The sequence below is a fragment of the Sinocyclocheilus rhinocerous genome, unplaced genomic scaffold (genome assembly GCF_001515625.1).
Source record: "Sinocyclocheilus rhinocerous isolate Xijiao unplaced genomic scaffold, SAMN03320098_v1.1 scaffold444, whole genome shotgun sequence".
NCBI classification, from domain to species: domain Eukaryota; kingdom Metazoa; phylum Chordata; class Actinopteri; order Cypriniformes; family Cyprinidae; genus Sinocyclocheilus; species Sinocyclocheilus rhinocerous.
In genome coordinates, this window is record NW_015645540.1 from 1,500,306 (window position 1) to 1,526,025 (window position 25,720).

Below are 25,720 nucleotides of genomic sequence, written 5' to 3' on the forward strand. Positions count from 1 at the left end.
ATTTTAATGTAAACCAGTAAATTCAACAATTCACACTGCTATTAAAATCTGTTTTGTCCCTTTAACATACTGACAACCACCATAATAATGCAGGTGGTAAAAGAGAAAGCCACATGAAGAATCAAAGCTCATCACAAGTAGCTTCGCCACAAGCAGAAGTATATACTAATATATAGAAGGTGCACAGAGTCATTCATGCAAACACAAAACACCATCATGGTAACACACATGATACTTAAATAATGCATTAAACTTTCATTAAACAACAGAAGATGTAACATAAAGCCCAAATATACATAACTAATAATAAAAACTATTTAAAAAACATGATTATTTAAACAAAGTACTTTCAAATGTGGAGTGTCATGCAGGGAATTCTGGGAATGTCAGTTTACAGTTTTTGATTAAATTATACATTGATTTGTTATTTTTACTTTTAAAAACTAAAATTAACAGCATTTTACTGTAAAATTACATGAAATGTCTGGTTAGATATTTTACAGTTTTTCCCTGTATATAGTACGGGAACTTACTGTTAACCTATTAACAGTTTTTTTCCGTAGCGTTTTTACAAAATTTTACAGTTAAAATTACACTTATTTTTTACAGTGTAGGAGATAGAACGATAGAACGATAGATAGATAGAACGATAGATAGAACGATAGATAGAACGATAGATAGAACGATAGATAGAACGATAGATAGAACGATAGATAGAACGATAGATAGAACGATAGATAGAACGATAGATAGAACGATAGATAGAACGATAGATGTTTTTGTGTCGTTGCTCCGGCCGTACACGGCATCATCACAGTATGGTGAGGGGCGTAACATTTCCGTCTCATGCTTGAGGTATTCGGCCAATCACAACGCATTGGATATCTGGCCAATCAGAGCACACCTCGCTTTTCAGACCGATTAGTTTTGTAAAAATCGACGCGTTTCAGAAGGCGGGGCATAGAGGAGAAACAATAATGTACAGTATGTGGAAAATAATGTGTTTTTTTAACTTTAAACCGCATAAACACATTTCATTACACCAAATACACAAAATAATGTTCTTTTTAGCAGCATCATATGACCCCTTTAAATAATGCATTAAACTTTCATTAAACGACAGAAGATGTAACATAAAGCCCAAATATACATAACTAATAACAAAAACTATTAAAAAAACATGATTATTTAAACAAAATACTTTCAAATGTGGAGTGTCATGCAGGGAATTCTGGGAATATCAGTTTACAGGTTTTTTGTTTATTTGTTATTTTTACTTCTAAAAACTGTAAAATTAACAGCATTTTACTGTAAAATTACATGAAATGTCTGGTTAGATATTTTATAGTTTTTCCCTGTATATAGTATGGGAACTTACTGTTAACCTATTAACAGTTTTTTTCCGTAGCGTTTTTACAAAATTTTACAGTTAAAATTGCACTTATTTTTTACAGTGTATCAGTCACAATTCAAACAGATTAAAAAAAATAATTTATTGTCCAAGATTCGTTTTTATGTATCTGTGCTCCTATGAGGTTTAGAGCCTGATGACATCTCTGTTCTGACGTCCTCTCCGTGCACCATAGTCCAGGACAGTGCCCTCAAAGAGTCTGGCCATGAATGCCAGGCCATCAGCTTTGATGTAGGAGCGTCCAGCAAAGGCGTAGAGGACAGGATTGGCACAACTACTGATAAAAGCCAGAGCGGATGTAACAGCACGGCTCGACTGCCAGATGTCATCCAGTCTGAGGATAGATAGAGTGTGTGGTTACTTTGGTTCTGCTGACTTTTTGAGAAATATCTGTGGACTATTTAAAATCTTCAGTTCATTTACTTCTTTTTGAGCGGTGATTCCTTTGGCGTAAGAGCTGCTACCACCTGACCAGAAGACAAATGATAATTCATACATTGTGCTCAAAAAGATTACCAAAAAGAAATAGAAATGACTTACTTGCACTATATTAATACTGTGGTAAGGAAGCCAAAAAATGCAGAACGTCACAATAATAGCTTGAATAAGGTTTTCGCTTCGTATCCATCTCTTGAACATGGTCTGTCTGAGGCGGCGAAGGATACACACATAACTGCTGACGATGATCACATATGGCACCAGGAAGCCCACCACTGTCTCAAGAGTGTACTGAAACACCACCTGATCATAAAAGACAATTATGTATGAATTATAAAATTATGTAAGGGATAAACAGTCAGCTGTTCATTATCAGAAAATAGTCAGTTTGATCTCCCGAAGGGGTTTGTATTGTTATAGTAACCTACTATTGTGTATTATAGTTCAGCAGGGATGTCCAATCCTGCTCCTAGAAGGCCACTGTGCTGCAGAGTTTAGCTCTGCAGGACAGTGGCCCTCCAGGACTGAGTTTGGACACCCATGTAGTACAGTAATAATAATAGTGAAGTCATCCGAGGCTGTTTTCAATATAATTGGTAACTGAAGCCAAGTTGGTGCCAATTGTGTTTATATTAGTGGATCTCAGTCTTTTTGACTTAAAGGCCCCAATTGTCCAACATAACATTCAAAGTCCCCTTATATAAGCTATAATTATTACTTCAGTGTTTAATTATGATATTTTCAATAACAGAAACTGGGAGTGTCAAAATATATCAATAATCATAAGCCATAAAACTGTTTATTCTTTAATGAAACAATATAATAATAATACTTATTATTATAATCATATTTTGGAAATAGGTATTGAAATGGTTAATAAAAATACCTAAATAGTTTATACCTTGATTTTTTAAAACAGTTTAATGAAGTTAAATTATTTTAATATTAATTAAGGAGTAATCATTCACTCCCCCTCATGTCATTCCAAACTTATATGAACACAAAGAAAGATATTTTGAAGAACGTTGTTTGCCAAACAGTTTCCAGAATTTCCATTGCATGTTTTGTCCATATAAGGAAAGTTCATGGATCACCGCAAATGTTCGGTTACCAACATTCTTCAAAATATCTTCTTTTTTGTTCTGCAAAAGAGAGAATGTCAGATTTGGAATGGCATGAGGGTGAGTAAATAATGACAGAATATTAATTTTTGAGTGGACTGTCCCTTTAATAATTTTCAGTCATTCTGTGGCCCCCCTTAGTAGTTTGCTGAGGCCCTCTCTTTGAGTACCACTGGTTATATGAAACGAGCAAATCTGTGGTGTGATATGAGAAATATGAAGTATAATGCTGAGCAGTTTGATATACAGTGTTATTCTCAAGTATTAATGGAGCATAGAAACTCACATGCTTTGAACTCTTGTGATGAGTTGCGCACACAGTGCGTTCCTTCCCATTGTCATTCTTAATTTCTTCTCTGAATATCAAAGCCGGAAGTGCCAAAAGAAATACGACAATCCACAGGCCACCAAGCACAAGTAATACTGTCCGTCTACGAGTGCAGGCAGTCAAGTATGTGGGCCACATCACTGCCACTAGTCTGTGTAGACTCATCAGCGTAATGATCATAATAGAAGCATACATGTTTGTATTGCACAAGTAAAAAAGCAGCTTGCACATGACACTTCCAAATATCCAGTTCTGCTTGGCTAGGTATATTATAAAGAAAATTGTCAGACACATCAGACAACCGTCTGCACAAGCCAGGTTGAGGATGAGCAGGGTGGTGACGGAGCGTTTGCGGGCACGTGCTAGGATGCTCCATATAATGAAGAGGTTGCCAGGAACGCCCAGAAGGAAGACAATGCTGAGGATGAGGGCCCCAAAGGTAACAGAGATATTGTTACTCACAATGCTCTCATCCTCGGAATGGTTGGTCATGTTTAAGGAGGTGTTCCCATTATCTGATCCCATCAGGAAGACGTCAGAAAAACTGGTGGAATCAGAAATCACAGGTTATCCAATTGGTGTATTCCAAATGACGTATTATGAATTATTGAGGATTTTTCCTTTTATAATATTTCCTTCAGAGGCAAATAAAGTATGAGCCAGTATTAAGGATGGGCTCTCAGCAACCATGTAAACATTGCAATTCTGCCAGTAATCTGCCATCAATGAAAAACAAAAAAAAACTTGGAAACAACATGCTACAACTTGCTGTGTGATCTTGAGCTCAACTACTAGGAACGCTACTGCTGTTTTATCCACTGATCACATTCTCACACTCACCCTCATCTGGAAAGAAACCATTCTATAATTATGCAACTATATACGTACTTATTTTATTTTATTGCAGCAATTGTCAAGAAAAGAATACCATATATAAAGTCAAGTTAAAAGAACAAAGCAAGGAATTTCACAAAATAGAATACGTAGGGTAGTTGCAAAATGAGCAGTAGTGAACCTATCAGTATTGTAATCCCTACAGTGCAAGAAGATAAGATTGTCCAGTTTGCAATGCTGTCACTAAAGTTGTCCCTGATTGTGCACAATGTTGACCTCAGAGCCTCAAAGATGTGTTAAAATTGAGAAACTGGACAGAGTTGCATCAACAGAGAGTGGCCACAAAGGACAAACTGGAGATGGAGATGGAAAAATGTGCAGATTATGGGAAATAACTGGAAGGACTGTCATGTATTTCTGTAAGGATGGCTTCATTAAAATGAGAAAACTGGGAAATTATGAAAGAGAAAAATAAAGGGAAAAAAGGAACAGAATCAAAGAGCATTTCTTGTAACTTACCAATACACTTGATTAGATCTGAATGGCTGAACTGTATTTCCCCTGAAGTGACCAGATGGACCTGGTTAGGTTGTGTGGTCTCCAAGTTGATCTCTCTTTTTCTTTCCCTGTCTCAGATAAACTTTTATATAGCTTCTTCTAAATTTTGTAAATTCTTGTTTTTCCGTGATCTCACTCTATGAAATTTTATATACTATAGCAATCAAACACACTTACTGTATACTTATAAATGTCCAACTGCTTCTTTCTGTCACTAAACTGCTAGTTTCATGTTCATGTTCGTATTTACTCCACCCCCCATCCTTTCTCCTCCCTAATATTTCAACACACCAATTTCTCCATCTTTTTTCTTTAACAAGAAAAAATCTTTTAACCTGCAGGCTACAGCATGCCGGGAGAATGCGGGAAGGAGTGGGTGAGGTGTATGACACAGTTCCACACCTCAGCACCTACACACTTTCTTGAACCTGCTCTTACCAGCTTTAACTTATCTGATAGTTCTTTATCATAGATTACTATACAACTTTCTCTGTTTATTTAAGGAATAGTTGAATATTCTAGCATCATTTACTCACCGGCGTGTTCCCTGACTTTCTTTCCTCTGTGGAACACAGCAGGAGAAACTTAGAAATAGAAGAATGTTTTTTTCTATATAGTAATGAATGGGGATGGGTAGGCCTATACTGTTATAGGCTCCCAAATTACAAAAAGAAAAAAAATAAAGGATAAAAGTATCATAAATAAAAGTGATTCATACAACTCATCTTCAATATTCCATGTCTATTCCCTTGGTACTCAGAAGAGTATTAAATAGAAGGGCAGAGAAGAACACAGGAGTCAGGTCCATCCAAGAAAATGTATGGCACTTTCAACGCTTGGTAAGCATTGGCAATACTTAACCTGCTTAAAAATATAGATTTTTGTTTGGCATTATGGTTCCATGAAGAAATTATGGCTCCATCCACAGAAACGTTACATCACGCAAAAGGTTCTTTATAGTGGAAAAAAAGTTATGAAAGATATGAAATAATAGTCCGAAAAATCTGTTTGTTTTTAACCTTTAGACAAAATACTAAAAAATAACTTTGCATATGTATTTTTTGTTAAGTGTCATATTTGATACATAATTGGTTAATTTTATTGCTCATTTAGCTGAATATAGAGCTTAAGTGAAAAAAGTCACTTTTTATTCAGAGGCCTCTATATGTCCCAATAATATGTTTTGGATTATATTTTACTTTTGTGATCAAAGCTCTGTAGTTTTAATTGTGTGGGGTAAAACATGCAAACATGCAATGCAATTAAGACTGCGAGATGTACAAATAAAATTTGTTCCTCAAAATATGCTCGATGTATCATATCTGATTCTTAAATTTTTTTTTTAACATGATTTTTCTAAAAAATAAAAATTAAAAAAAGAAAGAAAGAAAAAGAAAAATAGTATATAATAAAATATTACTAACAACATAAAAGTTCTTCTTACTTCTGCTTCATAAAAATCTGTTAAGATTTCACAGCAAAAAGACACATGTACCCTGAAGAAGGCATTTTTTTTTTAACATGATTTTTCTAAAAAAGAAAAAGAAAAAAAAGAAAGAAAGAAAGAAAGAAAAAGAAAAATAGTATATAATAAAATATTACTAACAACATAAAAGTTCTTCTTACTTCTGCTTCATAAAAATCTGTTAAGATTTCACAGCAAAAAGACACATGTACCCTGAAGAAGGACAGTACAGGTATAGGCTACAGTATAGGCTTTATAGGGTTAAAAAGTTCTTCAAACTAAAAACTAAAAACATTGCTGTGAAAACTCCCTTTTAGATATGGTATAAAGATGTCAGTGAATAGGGAAATATATTTTCACACACTAACTCGTTGCATGAGTAGAGACTATCAGTGTCCATTATCGAAAATATGACACATTCCTAACCATGCTCCAAATGGGAAAGTACTGTTATATATGAGAAATTTCTGAGAGAGAGAGAGAGAGAGAGAGAGGAAAACTTAGCAAGAAAATTCACTTCCTTATTTCTGACCTATGGGTCATTATTCAGTGACCTGTTTCCCATGAGTAACATAAGCTTCTCCAAACTCTCATGACTGAGTTCAGTGGAGCACCAAAGTGAGCAGCTTAATCACTGCTTTGCATGAAGTTTATAGTAATATCAGATTTGCATATATGTCATTGTGACGTCATTGGAGGCTGTGTGGGAACTAAACATACTAGCTATCTTTGTTGTCCACAGGATGGCAACATTCTCACATAAATGTGCTTTTGGTCTAGTGTGTAAATATAGCTAAAGACAGCACAGATTGCTGCTGATGAGAAGCTCATGCATAACTCTGATATTTTTATAACTTGATGAAATGTGCCACCTCACAATCAAGCCCTGTGCTTAAGACCATAATATCCCATTTCAAAAAGGCTCATATTCTTTATATGCTCTATTCTCTTCCAGAATTATGGCTATTCACATCACTAAATTAAATGGGAATGTAATTCCAGCACTGATGAATGCCAGACGGACGCCTTTGTGAATCAACTCTATCAAGCAACAGATGCTATGAAAAGCTTACTTCCAAGGATCAAACATGAGACGAGCTTTACAATAAGACAAAAGATAATTATTGTGAGAATTGTCAGAGAGCAGGAGAAAGAGGGAGAGAGAGAACATGTTTATTTAAGTTTTTCATCTCCCATCTCAGACAGAGTGCAGACTACAGAGGATAATGAGAAACAGATCTTGCAGTGGGAGGGAAAGGAGGAAGAACTGGGATAAAGAGTTGGGGAGAAGGAAGGGGAGGGACAAAGAAGGGGGAAAGTATGATGGGAAGAGAGAGAGGGCATGCCTATCGTTATGGCGTCATGTATGGATCAGCCTTCAGCATCAGTGTCTTGTCTGAAACAAAAATAGCCACATTGTGTTAAGCATGTGGAAAAGGAATGAAATATGTATTTCTCAGAACCTGTTTGCCAGACAAGGCTTTCACTGGCACCTGTCCAGGGAATTCTCTATTGGACAGAAGAGAATGTCTTTCTGCTTTAAAAAATGTGTGTTGGAATAGATTCTTGTGGGTATCATAAAGTTATAGGCTACTTCACTCTAAAATATGTGGTTGTGCTCACTGGCCAATCAACACACTTTGCCGCAAAAGCGGGCATGTAAAGCTAAAAAAAAGAGGGGGTTTGTTGATTGACAGGATAGATAGCGAATAGGGAGGGCGTAACTGTACTGAGGAACCCGCCCAAAGGCAATTAAGGGTAAAGAACGAAAAAGAACTTGATGTAACTTTTTTGCTCTATGGCGGTGGAGGAGTTATGGGATGAACGTCAGTTCAACGGATATTTGTTATTGAACGTGAACGTATGTGGGACTTGAGGCTGTGAGCATGGCCGGTTCTGGACGATGAAAGTTCGTGAGATGAAGTTATAATAACCGACTGTCACGGAAATCGCAAGGGAATCTACTGGGAAGAACAAAGTTTAAAGAGATGAGCAAATAATAACCTGCAAGGCGATGCGGCGATAAGAAAATGATCCATGCAAATGTGATACTTCAGCTTGAGGATAACTTTTAATTCTTTATTGTAATAAAAGGAAGGCGCACGAAGGAGAACGCGGATCGTGCACCGTGACATTCTGGAAAAGCTGTATGACTTCCATGAGTTTTAAACGGAGCCGATATTGAGAAGTGAGAGAGAGTCAGTGATATATCTGTAGCCGGCCTCGGTCGTACTTTTCTCGGAGTGAGCGATGGGGGCCGCGGCGGGCTCGGGATGGGAGGAGGGAGAGTTCGAGTTCAAGCTCGTGTTCGAGGAGGATCCGCCGCGCCAGAGCCGCTGCGGCCCAGAAGAGACCGAGAGCGGCCAGACGCACCAAGAGCCAGCCGGTATGAGTGGTCAGATGAAAAGATGAAAGATGGAACGGGTAGCGAAGCTATACATATTGGGATGGTGGTGCACATGAGTGGTTATAGGTCTGGGCTGGTAACTGATGTTCTAGGTCTAAAAACCTAGAACTAGTAAAGCTTAACATATAAATTATCTCTGTTGTCCCCTTGAGCAGTCAGTTACTTTACTATAGGGCGCTATGTTAGTAGCTTTGGATAAATAATTAGCGTTTCATTAATTAGGCTATATCAGAATCCTACGGAATATGTACATGATAAATAAATGTACATCTATTTTAAAATATAAAATAAATGTGAATGGGTCAATGACGTGAGGATAATGTTTTACCCCCAAAATACATAGAAATACTATTCAAACGATAAAAAAAAAAAACATATTTTCAATTTCTGAATTAAAAGTAATTTCTGATATTTTTATCATAATTATTTTTTTAAGGTGGAATATGTAGTTTGGCTAATTATTATTATTTCTTTAAAATATGCAGTTAAGCAATTTTGCTTTAAAATATTATTAACATTTAAAAATAAAAACATCTGGCAAATCAGCAATTAAAGCCATTTTGTTGTCACGTGACTAAAAAATATAGAAATAAATAGGACCTTCATAAAAAGGAGTGAAGGTCATTCATTTATTTTTATTTTTAAATCCCACATTTTCACCTTTTATGAGAAGGAACGATTTGTTCAGGTCAGATTAAGTAATCTTAAGGGCACTTCTTTATATTAATGGATCAATTTTGTTTTACATTCACAGATATGTTTGAATTAATTTTAAAATAATATTTAGGCCTAAGTTGTGGACAGTAATTAAGGTGGAAAGAAAATATTTGAGTAGGTTTTGCTTGATGATTATTACACCACTTGACATTTTTGTAGTTATTAGATTTATGTAGAAATGTTTTTAAAATTATATGAAACCCATATAAATTCAAAGACGTTGATCTTGTGTTTTAAGCTTGCTTTTTAAAGGATTTAACCTTTTCATCATCTTGGACATCCTTCTTATATCCTTATTTTGACCCATAGGCAGTACACTGTGCTTATTTTAGAAGACTTTGAATGTCTTTACTCTTAGAAAGGGGCACAATTTTTAATGTCTCTAAAGAATGCTTATATGTTAATGCAGTCTGACTCACTGCCCATGTAACTAAGTTTTATCGGCTGAAGTGTGCGTGTGTTTATGGGTAAGTGTGGAGCACAGTGCAATGTGTTTTTAATCAGCTGTGCGTGTGAGCAGAGTTAACAGCTGCCATCTGGACCTGAACCCTCAATCTCTGTTTACTGAGCATGCATTTAGATACCTCCCTCCAATATTCCCTCTTTTTATATTACCCATCCTCCGCCTTCATTCTGGTGTGAAGTTGCGGAAACATGCACTTCAGGTTTCTGTCCACACCGCATCTCTTTGCAAGTGCTTTCTTCAGATGTTTACCATATTCTTAAGCGTTGCCATATTTAATTATTTATTTTCTTGTGCCCTTAACAACAACTTGAAGGATTAGAAATTGCTGTGTAGGTCCTGAATGTTGAACTTCACAATTGCCCTGCAAACACTTACCATGGTAACCATAGTTTACAACAACAATAGAGCGGTGACTGCAAACATGGACTTTTCCTGTGTGAAAGGTTGATTTTAAAGTAGCTTTTATAATATCTGTAACATTCAATCAGACAAATAGTTTTTTAAGTGTTAAAAATGTAATTAATTTATTGTAAATAATTGTAATATTTTTTAAATTAATTAAATTATTTATGTTAAATGAATATATGTTGGGTAAAAATATTATTTTAATTACAATTATAATAATCATAATTATGTTATTCATTAAAATGGGCATATTTGCTATTAGTGTAAGAAGGAATGTGAAGTGAGCTCAAAAATCCTCATGACAGAACCAAAGTATATAAAATAAGAATAAAAATTAAATAAAGTTTTGTTGATGTGTTTAGAGTTACCCCAGTTTTTTGTAGAAACATTAACTAAAGAACCTAGCATTTTTGTGGAAATTGTCATTGCTATGCTAATGTTTTGGTGTGGCAGATTGCAGTTTTGAGAGTTGTGAGATTTCAGAAATCACCCCATTTGGAAAACCGTGTGGATGTTTTCTGAGGTAAACAAGTCTGTGTGTACTTGTGGAAATAATAAATGACGTCTCCACAAAGGCTTCCCTGTGTTTGTTATGATTTTCCAATGAGAGGCCTCGTGTCTCATGTTTCAGCAATTGTTTATACCATATGCATATGCTTGCAGTTCGGAAAGCTTGTTATTTGCCATGTACAATAATCTTTTTTTTTTTTTTCTTTTTTTTTTCACAGATACCCACTTGACTTCCGCACAGGCTGGCCAACCCGTGAGTATCCCACCGTCAGCCGGTCGCAGGGCTGGGATGCATTCCCCACCCCCCAGACGGGCATTAGTCAGGGAGTTCAGTGGGACTTATGAGAGTCTGCCAGCAAGATCAATACAGGTGGGAGGCACATTTGCCTGAAGTGTAGATTTCTAGAACATCCTGATACAAGCATCGTGTCACACATTGTGATTAATTATGGTGAAATAAATCCAGAGGTCTGGTTTTAATTTCAGAAGTTCGTTTTTGTTGCCCAGTAATGTTTATTGTGAACAGAATTGGTTGCCATGAGCTGTTATGCATATTTTATTTTGGCACATAAGGGCTGCAAATAAATGTTAGAGTTCAATTAAATTTAAGTATCCTTTAGCATTTAAAGTCAAACAAAATTAAACCAAAATCGACCATATATATTTAATACGTGTTTTTGACCTTAATGTACATCATTCATCTGTAAATTATTCCAAAGAAAAACATGTTTGTCTTTGTAATCTCATTGTGAAGGATAAGATCAAGTCCTTACTTTTTGCATGTCTTGTTTCACTCAAAAATACCAAAGTAAACAGGGTCTTGAATAGGCTGTGGAATCGTAAAAAATTTAATGATTCAAGTCTCGCTTTTGATTCCTCATAACAATTCCGATTCCTTAATGGTCCCATTAATGATTCTTTTAGTACTTTTATGGAAAAAAATATCTGGAAAAAAAAGAAATGCAAGTTCATTGCCAAATGATGAGAAAAGTCTGATCTTTAACTAATATTAAACTATACATTGGCATATAAACAGTATTGTTAACTAAAACTAAAACTATAAAAAATAGTTCTCATTAATTGAAGTAAAGCTGAAATAAAAAAAAATAAATATTAGAGGAAGAACCTTAACTTAAAAAAATAAATAAAAAGCTAAATCATTTTGAAAAATTTAAACTAATGAAAATGACAAAAGCATATAACAAAATTCTTAAAACTTAAACTAAAATGAAAATTACAATAAAAATACACAGTATTAATAAATGATATAATAGTATATAAATAATGGTAAATAACACTGCATATGAAGAACTAGTCAGTAACTACACTGATTTAAAATTTACAGGTATTTGTAAAATGTATATGTTTGATTTACTAAAAATAACTGATTCAGAAGAGTCATATCGTTCAGGGGTCAGACTACACTGGTTGTGCTGCTTGTTTTTGATTCACTTTAAAAAACCTGCACAACTGACTGATAAGAGAGTTTCATTCAGGTGTCAGTCTACATGTTGTATATTTTTGATTCACTAAAAAGAACTGTCTGACAAGAATCTTTCATTCATAAAAACACTGCTGTATGTTTCAGTCATGCTGTAGATTCATTAGTTGTGTTGCAGCGCTGCTGTAATAGTTCAATGATATCACAATTATTTTTTCTTTTTTTGCCCACAATGATGTCGTACCCTCTTCTTTTTCTGTTTTAGGTATCAGAGTCTAGAGTGCTTGAGTGCCCCAGCATCCAGATCACCACTATCTCCCCTGAAGAGGACTCAGGTCCAGCAGGGGGAAGTTACTGGGACGGCGGGGGTGGCTGGGACAGGGAGCGTCTATACCTGCCCCTGCTGGACTCTTACCGTGACGTCATGACAGGGGCAGGTTCCCTCAGTCCCAGCCCCAGCCCTGCTTCCAGTTCCTCATCTCGTGGATGGCTGAGTCCAGCTTCCAGCTGTGATTCTCTCCTGATGGAGGAAGACGAGCTCAATGAAGCTGCTGCCCACTTCTGCCTATCGCCCTCCTCGCGTCCCACGTCTCCTGGGGGCAAAAAGCGCAGGAACTCCCCACTGGCCTCCCCCAGCACCTCCCGCAGAAGCAGCTACTCCGAAGATCCCTCCTCCCTCCCAGACACGGGAGAAACCTCGGCTCAGTCTCAGGCTCCAGCGAGCTGTGAACTCAACATCCCACAAAAGACCAGGAAGACCTCTCTGGAACAGGTGATTTTTTTTAAATATGTCTGTTAAACTCACTGATGGTCCATTTTTGGTAATCAAATGAAGAATTCACTTATATTCTGTCAAATGACCATCCTGGTGTGTTTATGGGTGTTCACAATCCCTGTGCTAATCCAGATGTCATCAAGAGATATGGAACCAGAGCTGACCCTCGTTCAGACCTCTCCCTGCCCCCTCCCAGAGGTTGCTCAGCTGAGAAGGGAGCCTCCCCCACTAGGGATGGACTACCTGTCTGTGCCTCCTGCTCTGGGCTGGGGCAGAACCAGGGCCAGCGCTCACAGTCCTCTCTTTAGGTTTATACACAACTTCTTGCATACTGTGAATTATGCACTGAATACTACATGAAAATAGAATGTGCAAAAGAATGCAAAAATTTCAAGAGCAATATGATATATTGTCACATGACCTCATCACGTTATCACATTACATTTTAAATTTATTAAATTAAATAAAAATGTATTAATTTAAACTTTAAATATATGTAAGCTAGAAATTTATTATGTGTGTGTGTATATACATATATATTATATAAACTCATTTACTGATTATTTGGTAAGACCATTTTTATTTCCAAGATGATACATATACTCCATTTTCTGAATTTAACATGCAGTATTCTGAGGTCATCATGTGATAATGTGATAGCATACTACAGTTTGAAACAGTAATCATGGAATGAAGCATGCTGTTTTGCACACTAAACTATTTTAGGTTTAGATTCTGATAGAAATCAGAATAATGTTGATCTTTGACCTCTTACCTCACATTGTCTCTGCTTCCTTAATCCTGCCCCAGATCTAATGCACTGCCGCCACTTGACTGGCCGCTGCCTTCACAGTTTGACCAGTATGAACTGTGCATAGAGGTACAGCCCAGACCACACCATCGCGCTCATTATGAAACTGAAGGAAGTCGAGGAGCAGTAAAGGCATCACCTGGAGGCCATCCAGTAGTGAAGGTGACGCTATAATGTACAGTCCTGTACAGTAGGTGCTGTTACTTCATAATTGTGTGACTTTCTGTATTACTTTCTTGAATTACTGATTTGTAGTGAAAGAAACAATAAATGAATAAATATGTCAAATAAATAAATCAATACAAAAGGCATGACCTCTATGGAATTTCACATATTTGAAAACAGCCACTATTTAAAAAGAGAAATGAGAAAACACTGAAATTACTTAAAGGGGTCATATGATGCGATTTCACTTTTTCCTTTCTCTTTGAAGTGTTACAAGCTCTTGGTGCATAAAGAAGATCTGTAAAGTTGCAGCCCGGGGTCGTCACATGTGGTTGCCGCAAGACCGCCGGCCACGCCATTCTCAAGCCCGCCGGCCGCCGCTCGCTCTAGCCCGCTGTGTGTATCGTTGTGAAAGCGAAACTACTTTGTTTGGTCTTCCAAAAGAGGACACGTCTAGAAATCATTGGTTAAGTTGTATTTACAACACATAATTTCCTCAGCTAATTGAATTGATGTAAGTTTTTTGCTCTTTTTAAAAAAAAATTTTTTATCTGTTGTCCAGCTTGTAGGTTATACTGAGAGACAGCCGCTTTCCTTACAGGTGTTTGCAGGAACTGCTGATGACAGATCAATACGTCCTCATCCTTTTTATCAAATACACAGGTAAAACACTCACATGATATTTCGCAGTATTGAACAACAGTGTTTTTGGTAGATCCATGGCTTAACATGTAAAATACTTGTCTCCACACAGAGTAACAGGGAAGATGGTTGGCACAGCTAGTCAGGAGAGCATCCAGGCTGGCACCAAACTCCTGGACATCCCACTCAATCCAGAGAACAACATGACTGCCCTGTAAGACTCTTGAGCCCTGATTGTATGTCATAGACACCTCAGTAAGTGATCATACCTGAATTCCTGTTTCCCTCTCAGCATTGACTGTGCAGGTATTCTAAAGCTGAGGAACTCTGACATTGAACTCCGGAAAGGAGAGACAGATGTAGGGAGAAAGAACACTCGAGTGCGTTTGGTGTTCCGCACACACCTTCCTCTATCTCCACCCATCATCCCCCCAGGACGAGTCTTAGCGCTGCAGGTGGCGTCTTTACCCATTGAATGCTGTGAGTTTGCCAAATCACAATTCTGCTTAACTGAAACTACTATGTGTAATTAGTGTCTTTTTCTCTTTTTATTTTCATCCTATACACTATGATCTTCACTCAAATTTAAGCTTAAATTTCTGCCTGCAGCACAGCGCTCTGCACAGGAGCTTCCTGTAGTGGAGTCTATCAGTCTTACTTCCTGTTCAGCAGAGGGAGGCGAGGAACTACTTCTAGGTGGGACCAACTTTCTACCCACCTCCAGAGTTTTCTTTATGGAGAGAGGATCAGGTATTGTAGTAGGCTTACATTAATGCACATTACCAGAAAATCTGTTCTTTTGAACGTCAAAGAGTCCGGAAAATATATATATTACGATTTTCACAAACATTATTAAGTAGTGCAACTGTTTTCAACATTGATAATAATAAGAAATATTTATTGAGTACCAGATCAGCGTGTTAGAATGATTTCTGAAGAACCATGTGACACTGAAGACTGGAGTAATGGCTAGAGCAAATTCACCTTTGCCATCACAGGAATAAATTACTGTACATTTTAAAATATATTAATTTAAATATATTATTTTTAATCAAATAAATGCAGCATTGGTGAGCATAAGAGACTTCTTTAAAAAACATTGAAATATTTATTGACCTAACGGTAGTGAACATTATAGCTTGATGAATTCAAAGGAAGGAACTGACATAATATCACAGAATCAGTGCTGATGTTGTATTTATTACTTATTTTTTATTTCTAGATGGCAAAGTCCAGTGGGAGGAAGAGGCACATGTGGACAAAAGCAATGAGGTAAATTGACCATAAACCGTATCTATGAAAAAGGTCACTGTTTTTTATTGACACTGTGTGTAAATTGAAAATAAATGAACTAATTATGTCTGTATTTTCTATGGTGCAGAATTTGCTATGTGTACAGGTGCCAGCCTATAACGATCTTTCACTGAACCACCCAGTATCTGTCTGCCTGTACGTGTCCAATGGGAAGAGGAAGAGGAGCAGCACACATTGCTTTAAATATCTGCCCAGTGAGTGTTACACAGGCGGCCATTAGCTATGCTTTACTTGGGAGAATCCCTCTGCACATGGTATTTATCTGTACTGTTGACAAGAGATGCAAAATATGTCTTTTGCATGTTGTGTGTAATAAAGAACAGATTCTCTTTCATAATCTGAAGGCACTTTCAGCTCAAGCATCATATGTTGCTTTGATCTCCAATAAAATGTTCCAAATAGCATCACAGTAGAGCAGTTTTACAATTTTTATCTTATTTTTTAAAAAATATATTTTTTTATTCTTTAAGGATGCATTAAATTGATAAAAATTGAAAAGGCATGTATAATATTACAAAAGGTTTCTATTTTAAATAAATGCAGTTCTATTGATCTTTATATTCATCAAAGACTTCAGAAAAAAAATGCATCACAGTTTCTACAAAAATATTAAACAGCACAACTGTTTTCAAAATTGATAATAATAATAAATGTTTCTTGAGCACCAGAAGCATCATATTAGAATGATTTCTGAAGGATCACACTGAAGACTGGAGTAATGGCTGTTGAAAATTTAACTTACATTTTAAATGTAAAATATATTAAAATAGAAAAAAGTTCTTTTAAATTATAATAATATTTTACAATATTATATTAGTTTTTACTGTATTTCTTTTAATCAAATAAATGCAGCCTTGATGAGCATAAGAAATACTTTTAAAAACATTAAAAATCTTACCGACCGCAGACTTTTGAATGGTTGTGTAATAATTATTTAATATTACATATAATTATATAGAAAACAATTTATTACAATAATTTGATAATGTATAATAGGTAATATATCTTGTCTTTTCATATAAAATTTATAAAATATGATTTTGGATTATCATGGTACATCTGTGATGTTGAGTCGTACATTTCAATACATGGAGGTGTGCATAATAAAGTCACTAAGTGCTATAATCTGTTGGCTTCTGTGTTTTCCTCATTTCCTAGTCATGTTTAAAGAGGAAGATCTGCTGCCGTCCCGTCCCTCTAGCTTGCCCCTGGAAGGAGTGACGCTTTGCCCCATGGGGAGCGGCAGCACTGTTGACATGAGGTCAGACCTATCCGCAGATGACAGAAGCATGTCTTTCCACCTGCCTCCATATCCCAATGAGTACTCTTACTCCTCGCATGGCTACCAGGAGGACTACTGGTGTAAACCAGAGGTTACCGAGGACGGTGGAGGTCGAGGTGCCCTGACCGAAAGGCATCCCAGCTTTGAGAGCCTGGAGCTGGGCTTCACGGAGCTTCTTCCTCCCATGTACCCAAGAGCCTCACAACCTCTTTCCTCCTCCCCGTCTCCCTCTCCGTGGCTTGACTCTCCCTATCTGTCCTCCTCACCTTCTCCCTCTCACTCTTGCTCTCTGAGCCCATTCCCTGCCAGCAGTCCGATCTCAACCTCGCCCCTTCCTCCTCTCTCTCACTCCCCATATCCACACTGTCCTTGCCCCCAAGAGATGTGTTCCTCACCTCCATCAAACACTAGCCACTATCAGGACCTGTGCCAACCTCCATACTGGCAATACGAGAGCTGGGAGCACCAGATGCATCCTGCTGAAAGAGACACGGGCCCCGGTCTGAAGTTGGAGGGACCCCCGGACTTCACGGGCCCTTCACCGATGCAGCACATCACACTAGAGGAAGGTGGGTATAATTGATTTTATATGTCATACTAGAGATGGACTGATATTTAAATTTTGAATGATAAGCCAATAATTACTTTCATGTTTTTGCCGAAAACCAATTAATTGCTCATATTCAAATTCTGTACTATTTTGTCTAAAAAAATACTAAAAAAAGAAAAGAAAAAACCCCACTAAAAACTAAAATGTGTATTTTTTTCTCCAATTTTTTTCATTTTTTCATTTTTTTCATAATTTTTAATTATAGAACATTTATTTTAAAGGGGTCATATGCTGCTAAAAAGAACATTATTTTGTGTATTTGGTGTAATGAAATGTGTTTATGCGGTTTAAAGTTCAAAAAACACATTATTTTCCACATACTGTACATTATTGTTTCTCCTCTATGCCCCGCCTTTTTGAAACGCATCGATTTTTACAAAGCTCATCGGTCTGAAAAAGCAAGGTGTGCTGTGATTGGCCAGCAACGGTCCTCCATAAAATGTGCTGCATACATCTAAATATTTGGGTCGAAGTGTTCTGGAACAGTGTTGTAAATACAACTTAACCACTGATTTGTATGTGGGGGCGTGTTAGAACGAGCCGTTTTAGGTAGGCGTGGTTAACTTTACAGATCTTCTTTATGCACCAAGAGCTTGTAACACTCCAAAGAGAAAGGAAAAATTTAAATCGCATCATATGACCCCTTTAAATTATTATAATATTTTACTATATTACAGTTTTTACTGTATTTTTGATCAATTAAATGGAGACTTGATGAACATAAGAGACTTTTCAAAAACAAAACTTTTGATTGATAGTGTAACTATATAATTATTTAATATTATATATATATATATATATAAAATATTAACTAAAATAATGTAATATTTTGTATTAAATATTATTTAATATAAAACATTATATGATTATAGTATTGAATATCAGATGTATGTAAAATAAAATAAAAATTTTGAATGTCATGATACAGATGTGTGAACTATTCCTTTAACTAGAGTCTTACAGATCTGTATCAATCAATTAAATTATTTCTACCACAATTTCTCATCCCCACAGTGACTGAATTCATCGGCGAGGATATAAGATCCTTTCAGATGGGGACACACATGGACAGTCGACCTGGATGACAACATCCTCCCAGTATTAGTCCAGTGATAATCATCAGTGGTTAATATCATACCAACATTTTGTGTATAATTTGTATTTGAATTATTGCATATTACTAAAATATGGCAATAATAATACAGACTGTGCTACTTAAGTGGTGAATCTGTGGTAAAACAGAAGGCAGGCATACAGTTGTAAGTATGTAACTGTTACTGCTTCCTGACTGCTTATTTGAATGGAACTAATGTTTTTAATCTGTATGCAAAATAAATTATCATGATGTTATTTTTATGTTTTGATCCACTAATATGTACATTCATGGGGGTAATTAGTAATTTAATGAACAGATAATGTAAATCAAAACCGCATGCTCTTCTTCATTCCCCCTTTTATCTGAGAAACTGACTTCATTTTTGACTTAATGTCTATTTGTGGGATCACTGAACATGTCCTTTGTACACAGTGTCTAAGTAGTTTAAATGTGACTTCACCCCTGCCCCCACACAGGAAATATTACAGCCCTTTCAAACATCTAAACATTTGTAAATGCAGAATATCAAGATTTATAATAATTAAATACAGGTTATTTTCACAGTCAACGAACTGTTAGAAAACAATGTGGACATATTGTGAGTAGTGACTAGTTTAGTGACTGTTATGGTTAGTTGACAAGTCTAAATGAAGTGGCATATTTCCGTATTTGTTTTGTGTTTTCACGTAGCATTTTTATTAAATTTATATTTTTAATACATAAAAGACCAACAACAATACTTGTTAGCTGGTGCTTGTTCCAATTTTCAACCATAAAAAAATAGGCTACTGTTGCGGCACCTTGATACAGTGACTGAATGAAGGTAAGTACGAGATACTCTAAATATATTAGCTTACTCGTGAACCATTTACAAGGTAATTGCGTCATTTTAAAGCTATTAATACATTATTCATAAATACATGGTATTGCCATGTACAATGGTATTTTTTGTGTTTTAACACGAACTGTGTCCACGACGTGTTTACTTTGGGGTTTGAATGCGAGGCTTCTCATAAAGTCTTGTAAAATATATTTAGTCCCATGATATCTTATTACGCTATTTAGATGCTTAACAGTGGCCAAGTTTACTTTGAATGTTTCAGTAAGAGAAGGCAATGGGTAAGAGGGTAAATCGGGAACATTTCATTACAATGGTTCTGAAGCGTTCAGACATCGGACTGTTCAAATCAGAGCTGGATTAAAATGAGTTTGATTTAGATAAACAAAAGATTTTGCAAAAATATAAGAAGGCATCCAAATTGGATGATCCAATGGAACCTGACCTTTAAAAAATCTGGATTTAATAACCCCAAATTGTAGTTAACACGCAAATCGTTTCATCTCAGTTGTAAATCAGTATAATTAATCTGAATCACCTCAGTAACTATGTGAAAATATGTCTTGTGGGAATGTTGTGTTGTTTCCAAAATAAGCAGGACTGCATCTTGGTGCACTGCCAAATAGCAGCATATTTTCAGCCCGAGGTGCTGGTAGTGTAACATGGTTTGAAACCACATTGGTGAGGTTATAACCTATGTGTGGACACGGATCTGTTCCTCAAAGTTAGTCTCTCATATGGTTATCCCAGACATCATTCATTCTGTCTATCAGTGCCCTCTCTTATGAGCTTAGATAAACTAGTACATTTACATGTTCATAGTATATTATTTATATAAAAATAAAAAAAAAACTTTCATCAACCTCTAACTGTTCATTGACAAAGTCCTTCATCCAGACTCCTATCAGTGCCTTTCTCTGATAAATGTAATGCAAAAAAATGATAGTTAATGTATTACAGTAATTTTCTAAGTTTAGCTCATAGTTCACTTTTTTATTTCTAATCATCTGATACTGCAGTATATGTTTCTTCAGTAGTTTTGTTGTTGCTTTTCCTCTGTAGGCCTGGTTTTAACCTCCTGAGACCCGGCAAAAAATCTTAGGAAAATTTTTTTATTTTTTCATGTCATTACATTGTTAGAGCATTAAAAAAATGTAAAATAAATAAATAAATAAATAAAACTGATATTTCATTCATAAGTTATGCTACGTCCTTGGTAGAGGACATCGGGACTATACGGGAAAAAAAAAAAGACATGAATGAACATGCATAGGCAAAAACAATAGATTTTTTTTAAATCACCAATACATATTTTTAGCCACTAGAGGTCGCTGTTTCTGTCATTTTGTCCTAAAGGCTTTGGTTACAATTCGAGTGTCTTGCACCATTTAGTTGAGTACTTGTACTGTTGCATACTAGATGTCATAAAATGCCAAAAGAAAGGCTCTACGATGTGTACAATGAGGTTGTCTCTTAAAGGCAAAGCAAATATAATGGTAAACAATGTATTTTATTTGGAGTGACAGAAATGAAAGTGTAAAGGCATTCAAATTAACCTCAAGGGGCATTCCACAGACAGAAATAACAGTAATTGACTGTGTGTGTGTGTGTGTGTGTGTGTGTGTGGTTTAAATGGAAAGACATTATCACAGGTATAAATGTGTCAGGACTGTCTGGCAGACTGAAAAAAAAGAAATATAATGTAAAATGGTTATACACTATTGTAATTGAGATTGTAATTTTTTTATTTATTTTTATATATATAAATATATATAAAATCTGATTGGCTGAGAGTTTTTTTTTTTGCTGTGCGATATTGTACCAGTATCAGCATGGGAACTGTTTCACAATTTGTATCACTCATTTAAAGAATTTTAAAAAGCCATTAAAAAAAAAAAAAAAAGGTTACTTGGAATAAAATAATCATGAAATAACTGAAATAAAAAAGTTAAAATTGTTTTATTTCAGCTATTTTCCAAGGCAACATTTCACATTTTAAATTACTTTAACTTTATATACTAAAACAACTAAAACTGAAAGTGAAATGAAAATTAATAAATAATATATAGTCATATAAAAAAAAGAAAAAAAAAAGATAAAAACACAGAACAAAGTTACTAAAAATTTAACTAAAATTAACATGAAAGCAGAAAACATAAAATAAAATCTAATTCTAGTATATAATAGTATATAGTATCTCAGTGATAGTAGAATAACAGTGGCAGAAGCAAACCCTCTATAATTTTACAAATACTACTGTATTTCTTTAATCTTAATTCTTTAATACGGTACTGTATATCTTTAATCTTTTACCCATAGTTTAATTTCAAATGCCACATGGGCCAACCCTTTTTCCCTTACTCCAACTGACACAACTCGATTGAGGCGTCATAGCATGAAAACTCAAAGCCAGGGTATAGAGGCTGTGTGAATGTGGTGTGAACTCTGTGGAGGAGGGTCATTGAGTCATCAATGCTGTAAAACGCTAGTGTCCCGGCCCTATGATCCAGATAAACGCCTATCTTTGATGAGCCAGGCTCTGAGATCTTACTGACAATCCTGTTGTGCCAGAAAGCATAACCTTTCCTGCAGCAGAACAAACTCCAGGATTTGTCATTGTGACCGAAGTGAGCTTCACTGCTTTCCCCTTTCCTGGCAATGTTTTTGTATGCGACTGCAATGTTTACTCCCATCCCACTCCATTCCACCTCCCAGTAGCTGCAGCCTGTCAGGCCCTCCGTGCCCAGCACCTGGCACCAGTAATCAAAGCGCTCCGGGTGGTCGGGACAGGATTGCACTCGGCTCCGAATGGTCATTTCTCTGTTCCCCTTTGACAAACTAAGGTCCTTGTGGGCTGTTAAAGGATTTAGTTGCAGCGGGCAGGAATCTGAGTAATGGATAGAGGATAAGAGATCAAGGATGTTTATTCATGGTGTATCATATTCATATTATATTCATCTTGAGCCATGATTAAATAAATACATATCAGATTAAAAGTTGAATTACCATTCAAAACTTTGGGGTCAGATTATTATTATTTTTTGATAGAAGTTAATACTTTCATTCTGCAGGGCTGCATTAAATTGATCAAAATTGACAGTAAAGACTGTCTACATTGTTACATAAAGAAATCTCAAGTTCTATGTTTCTATGAGAACCAAATCAAAATATTAGAATATTTTCTGAAGGATCATGTGACACTGAAGACTCAAATAATGGCTGCTGAAAATTCAGTTTTGTCATCACAGGAATAAGCTACAGGTATTAAAAAAAAACAGTTACTTTAAATTGTAATAGCATTTCACAATACTTCTGTTTTACTGTACTTTTAATCAAACAAATGCAGCTTGGGTGACCATAAGAGACTCTTTTCAAAAACTTTTGAAAGGTAATATTATACAACAGTTAGTTTATGACTTTTTCTGCAGGTTACATTGTTACACCAGTAGATGTTAACAAGTGACCATCTTTATCGATTCGTTCAAAACATGACGGATTGGTATTGTCATCATGAGTGAAACATTTATACATTCACTCACTCAACCGATTCATTCAAAGCATGGATTCATTCAGAAATAAAACAAGTGACTGTTGTAATGAGTGAATCATTTAATCATTCACTCAACCGATTCATTCAAAACATGGATTCATTCGGGAACAAAACATTACTGTTGTTATGGAGTGAATCATTTAATCATTCACTCAGCTGAATCATTCTACAAAACATTTAGAAACGACAGACTGCTACTGTGTGTTGAGACTCTGTGGTTGATTCTGCTTCTACTTTGTTAGGGGCCCATTCACACAGAAGTAATAAAACTTTAAGAGGTAAAACAATAGCCATCACATTCATGATTGCAATGTTGGTCTGAATATCAGAATGGGTGTGAGCGCAGCTATTCGGAAATTGGAACAACAGCACTGTTATTTGCTTAATAAGAAATCCATGTTTAAATAACAGAAACCAACATTGTAAAATCAATAGCACTTTGCATTAGTGCAGTAGACTGACTTACGGTACAGGAACTCTGATCTAATTTTGGGCACCGTGCAGTGAAGGATCTTCATTGATCTTGCTAAAGAGAAAATGGAAAGCATGTGTACATCACAAGGAAATGATTTAAAGGGGTCCTATTATGCTTTTTCACTTTTTCAACTTTAGTTAGTCTGTATGTTGCGCGGAATTACAATACAATTTGGAAATCACCTAAACAGAAACGGCTTAGGCAGAAAGATCAACTTAGGGTGTTTCCCCTCACCAGCTTGATAGATCCTGAGCCATTCCCCTTTAAAGACATCTTCAAGCTTCTTCTTTAGAGCAGATATTGCTTCGTTCACCTTGCCAAAATCTGAGAGTGTAGCTATTGTGAAGGGTGGGTCAGGAAGGCCAGAAGAGAAGGAGTGACAGTTCTGTAAAGAGAGAGAGACAAGAATTTGTCAAATGACTCATTCTGAGCATTTTTGGGGTATATTTTTCACAGTCAGCACTGGGATCGGGCTTACCTGAAGAACATGAACATGATCTTCAGACTTCAGAAGCATCTCAAGCTCATGATCTCTCTGTTTGAGCTCAGTGATTTCTTGCTCCAGTGTCTGCAACATGCTCTCCGCAGCTCTCTCTTGATCTCTGATCAGATCTCTGAATTTACACCTCCTTCTTTCAATAGACTGCATCAACTCAGTGAAGATCTGTTCACCATTTTCCATAGCAGTCTGTGCAGAGCTCTTTTAGGGCAAAAAAATCCAGTATTTATATATTTAAAATATTGCATTTAATAATTATTATTTTTAAATTACATAATAATAATTATTATTGTTGTTGTTGATACTGATGTTGTTGTTATAAAGAGTTAATTGATGCTTCATTTTCAGGTTAATTATTTTTTATTCAAAACATCTGATGACTCATCCATTTTGTTAAGTTTAAACCGTTCTGGAAATTTCTTACTTTCAGGGCGTCTACAGCCTGTTTAAGCTCCAGTAGGTCCTTCTCTTTAGTGTGGATTTTGAGCTTGTATTTCTGTCGAGTCATGCCTAGTTCTTTCTGTGAAGAAACACAAGTGTGTTCATTGTAATTGAAATGCTTCTGTGGAGAATTAATGTGATGTGAATAATGTCACAAAATAGACACACTGCATTTTTTGTGAAGATATTTTAACATTGTTCAAGATAACCCTATTGTTTATTTTTACGAGTTATATAAGAATAACCTTTGTCACAAACAAATGAGTTTATACACTTTATATATGCGGATACCTACCAGACTATTCAAAGTAGTTGACCACACAGTCAAAGCCAACAGATCAAGCCTCTCTGTGATTGGTTGACGGTGAAAGATTTCTATCTCTTATTTACGAAAAAGGAAGCTCTGCTGAACACCTTTTTGTCCACGCAGGTTGAAATTTGAATGTGAAGCAGGAAACTGTCTTTGTAATATTATTCTAATGTTACAACATTACACTTATTTACCGGTACTTTATTGTTTTTAGCTGGAAACTCAAGCGTCATCCTCATTCATCACATCAATTCAATGCCTCCTTTCTCTCACATTTTTTCCCAATTACTCTGTTGCATGAACTTTTCTGTACAATGAAATCTGTTCATATTGAGGTGGAGTGCACTTTGGAAAATGTGCTTTGCCTCAGTGGAAAAAGAGTTTGGCTACTGAAGGATTCTGAGAATACTGTAATTTACTGCATCTTCCAGAAAGTTAAAGGGTTAGTTCACCCAAAAATGAAAATTCTGTCATTAATTACTCACCCTCGTGTATGTTCCAAACCCGTAAGACCTTCGTTCATCTTCGGAACACAATTTAAGATATTTTTGATGAAATATGAGGGCTCTCTGACCCTCCCATAGACAGCAAGGTAACTACCACGATCAAGGTCCAGAAAAGTACCAAGATGATCGACAAAGTAGTCCGTGTGACATCAGTGGTTCAACTCTAAAGTTACGAAGCTAGGAGAATGCTTTTTTGCACAAAGAAAACAAAAATAACAACTTTATTCCACATTATCATGACGCTTGCGTGTGGCAGCGTGGTACTGTACAGTAGAGACGAAAATGTGGAATAAAGTCGTTATTTT

General features: G+C 36.0%; 3 protein-coding genes across 5 annotated transcripts in view; 1 reads left to right on the top strand and 2 right to left on the bottom strand.

Annotated features, from left to right (window-relative positions):
• Positions 1–1,458: 1,458 nt before the first annotated feature.
• LOC107706371 (leukotriene B4 receptor 1-like) lies at positions 1,459–4,934 on the bottom strand. The gene is made up of 5 exons (XM_016510066.1): positions 4,652–4,934; positions 3,257–3,842; positions 1,952–2,152; positions 1,835–1,878; positions 1,459–1,745 (listed from the first exon to the last, which is right to left on the bottom strand). The coding sequence occupies exons 2-5, from the start codon at positions 3,821–3,823 to the stop codon at positions 1,538–1,540; spliced, it is 1,020 nt and encodes a 339-aa protein (XP_016365552.1). The 5' UTR covers positions 3,824–3,842; positions 4,652–4,934; the 3' UTR covers positions 1,459–1,537.
• Positions 4,935–7,928: 2,994 nt separating this feature from the next.
• LOC107706373 (nuclear factor of activated T-cells, cytoplasmic 4-like) lies at positions 7,929–19,276 on the top strand. 3 transcript variants are annotated; one of them, XM_016510068.1, is made up of 13 exons: positions 7,929–8,541; positions 10,879–11,030; positions 12,367–12,873; positions 13,009–13,184; positions 13,687–13,849; positions 14,415–14,515; positions 14,607–14,708; positions 14,787–14,974; positions 15,104–15,244; positions 15,717–15,766; positions 15,876–16,002; positions 16,967–17,659; positions 18,715–19,276. In XM_016510068.1, the coding sequence occupies exons 1-13, from the start codon at positions 8,406–8,408 to the stop codon at positions 18,783–18,785; spliced, it is 2,607 nt and encodes an 868-aa protein (XP_016365554.1). In that variant the 5' UTR covers positions 7,929–8,405; the 3' UTR covers positions 18,786–19,276. The 3 variants fall into 3 exon arrangements, with proteins under 3 accessions (XP_016365554.1, XP_016365555.1, XP_016365556.1); XM_016510069.1 differs by having other exon boundaries at positions 14,454–14,515; XM_016510070.1 differs by having other exon boundaries at positions 7,929–8,035.
• A 2,715-nt stretch (positions 19,277–21,991) lies between these two features.
• The window catches only part of ftr66 (finTRIM family, member 66), an 8,906-nt gene continuing 5,177 nt past the window's right edge, over positions 21,992–25,720 (bottom strand). Inside the window, exons 2-6 of the mRNA XM_016510071.1 lie at positions 24,583–24,678; positions 24,138–24,359; positions 23,894–24,044; positions 23,651–23,710; positions 21,992–22,521 (exon numbers count right to left, since the gene is read on the bottom strand). Coding sequence (XP_016365557.1) covers positions 21,992–22,521; positions 23,651–23,710; positions 23,894–24,044; positions 24,138–24,359; positions 24,583–24,678 — 1,059 coding nt within the window. The remainder of the gene's footprint in view (positions 22,522–23,650; positions 23,711–23,893; positions 24,045–24,137; positions 24,360–24,582; positions 24,679–25,720) is intronic.

Bases quoted from the DNA above. Each gene is read 5' to 3' on its own strand.
- LOC107706371 (XM_016510066.1), bottom strand. From the start codon at position 3,823: ATGGGATCAGATAATGGGAACACCTCCTTAAACATGACCAACCATTCC. The intron at 1,879-1,951 runs GTAAGTCATTTC...TCTTCTGGTCAG, and splicing joins ACAGTATTAATATAGTGCAA to GTGGTAGCAGCTCTTACGCC. The intron at 1,746-1,834 runs GTAAATGAACTG...ATCTATCCTCAG, and splicing joins GAATCACCGCTCAAAAAGAA to ACTGGATGACATCTGGCAGT.
- LOC107706373 (XM_016510068.1), top strand. From the start codon at position 8,406: ATGGGGGCCGCGGCGGGCTCGGGATGGGAGGAGGGAGAGTTCGAGTTC. The intron at 11,031-12,366 runs GTGGGAGGCACA...TTTCTGTTTTAG, and splicing joins TGCCAGCAAGATCAATACAG to GTATCAGAGTCTAGAGTGCT. The intron at 15,767-15,875 runs GTAAATTGACCA...TCTATGGTGCAG, and splicing joins ATGTGGACAAAAGCAATGAG to AATTTGCTATGTGTACAGGT.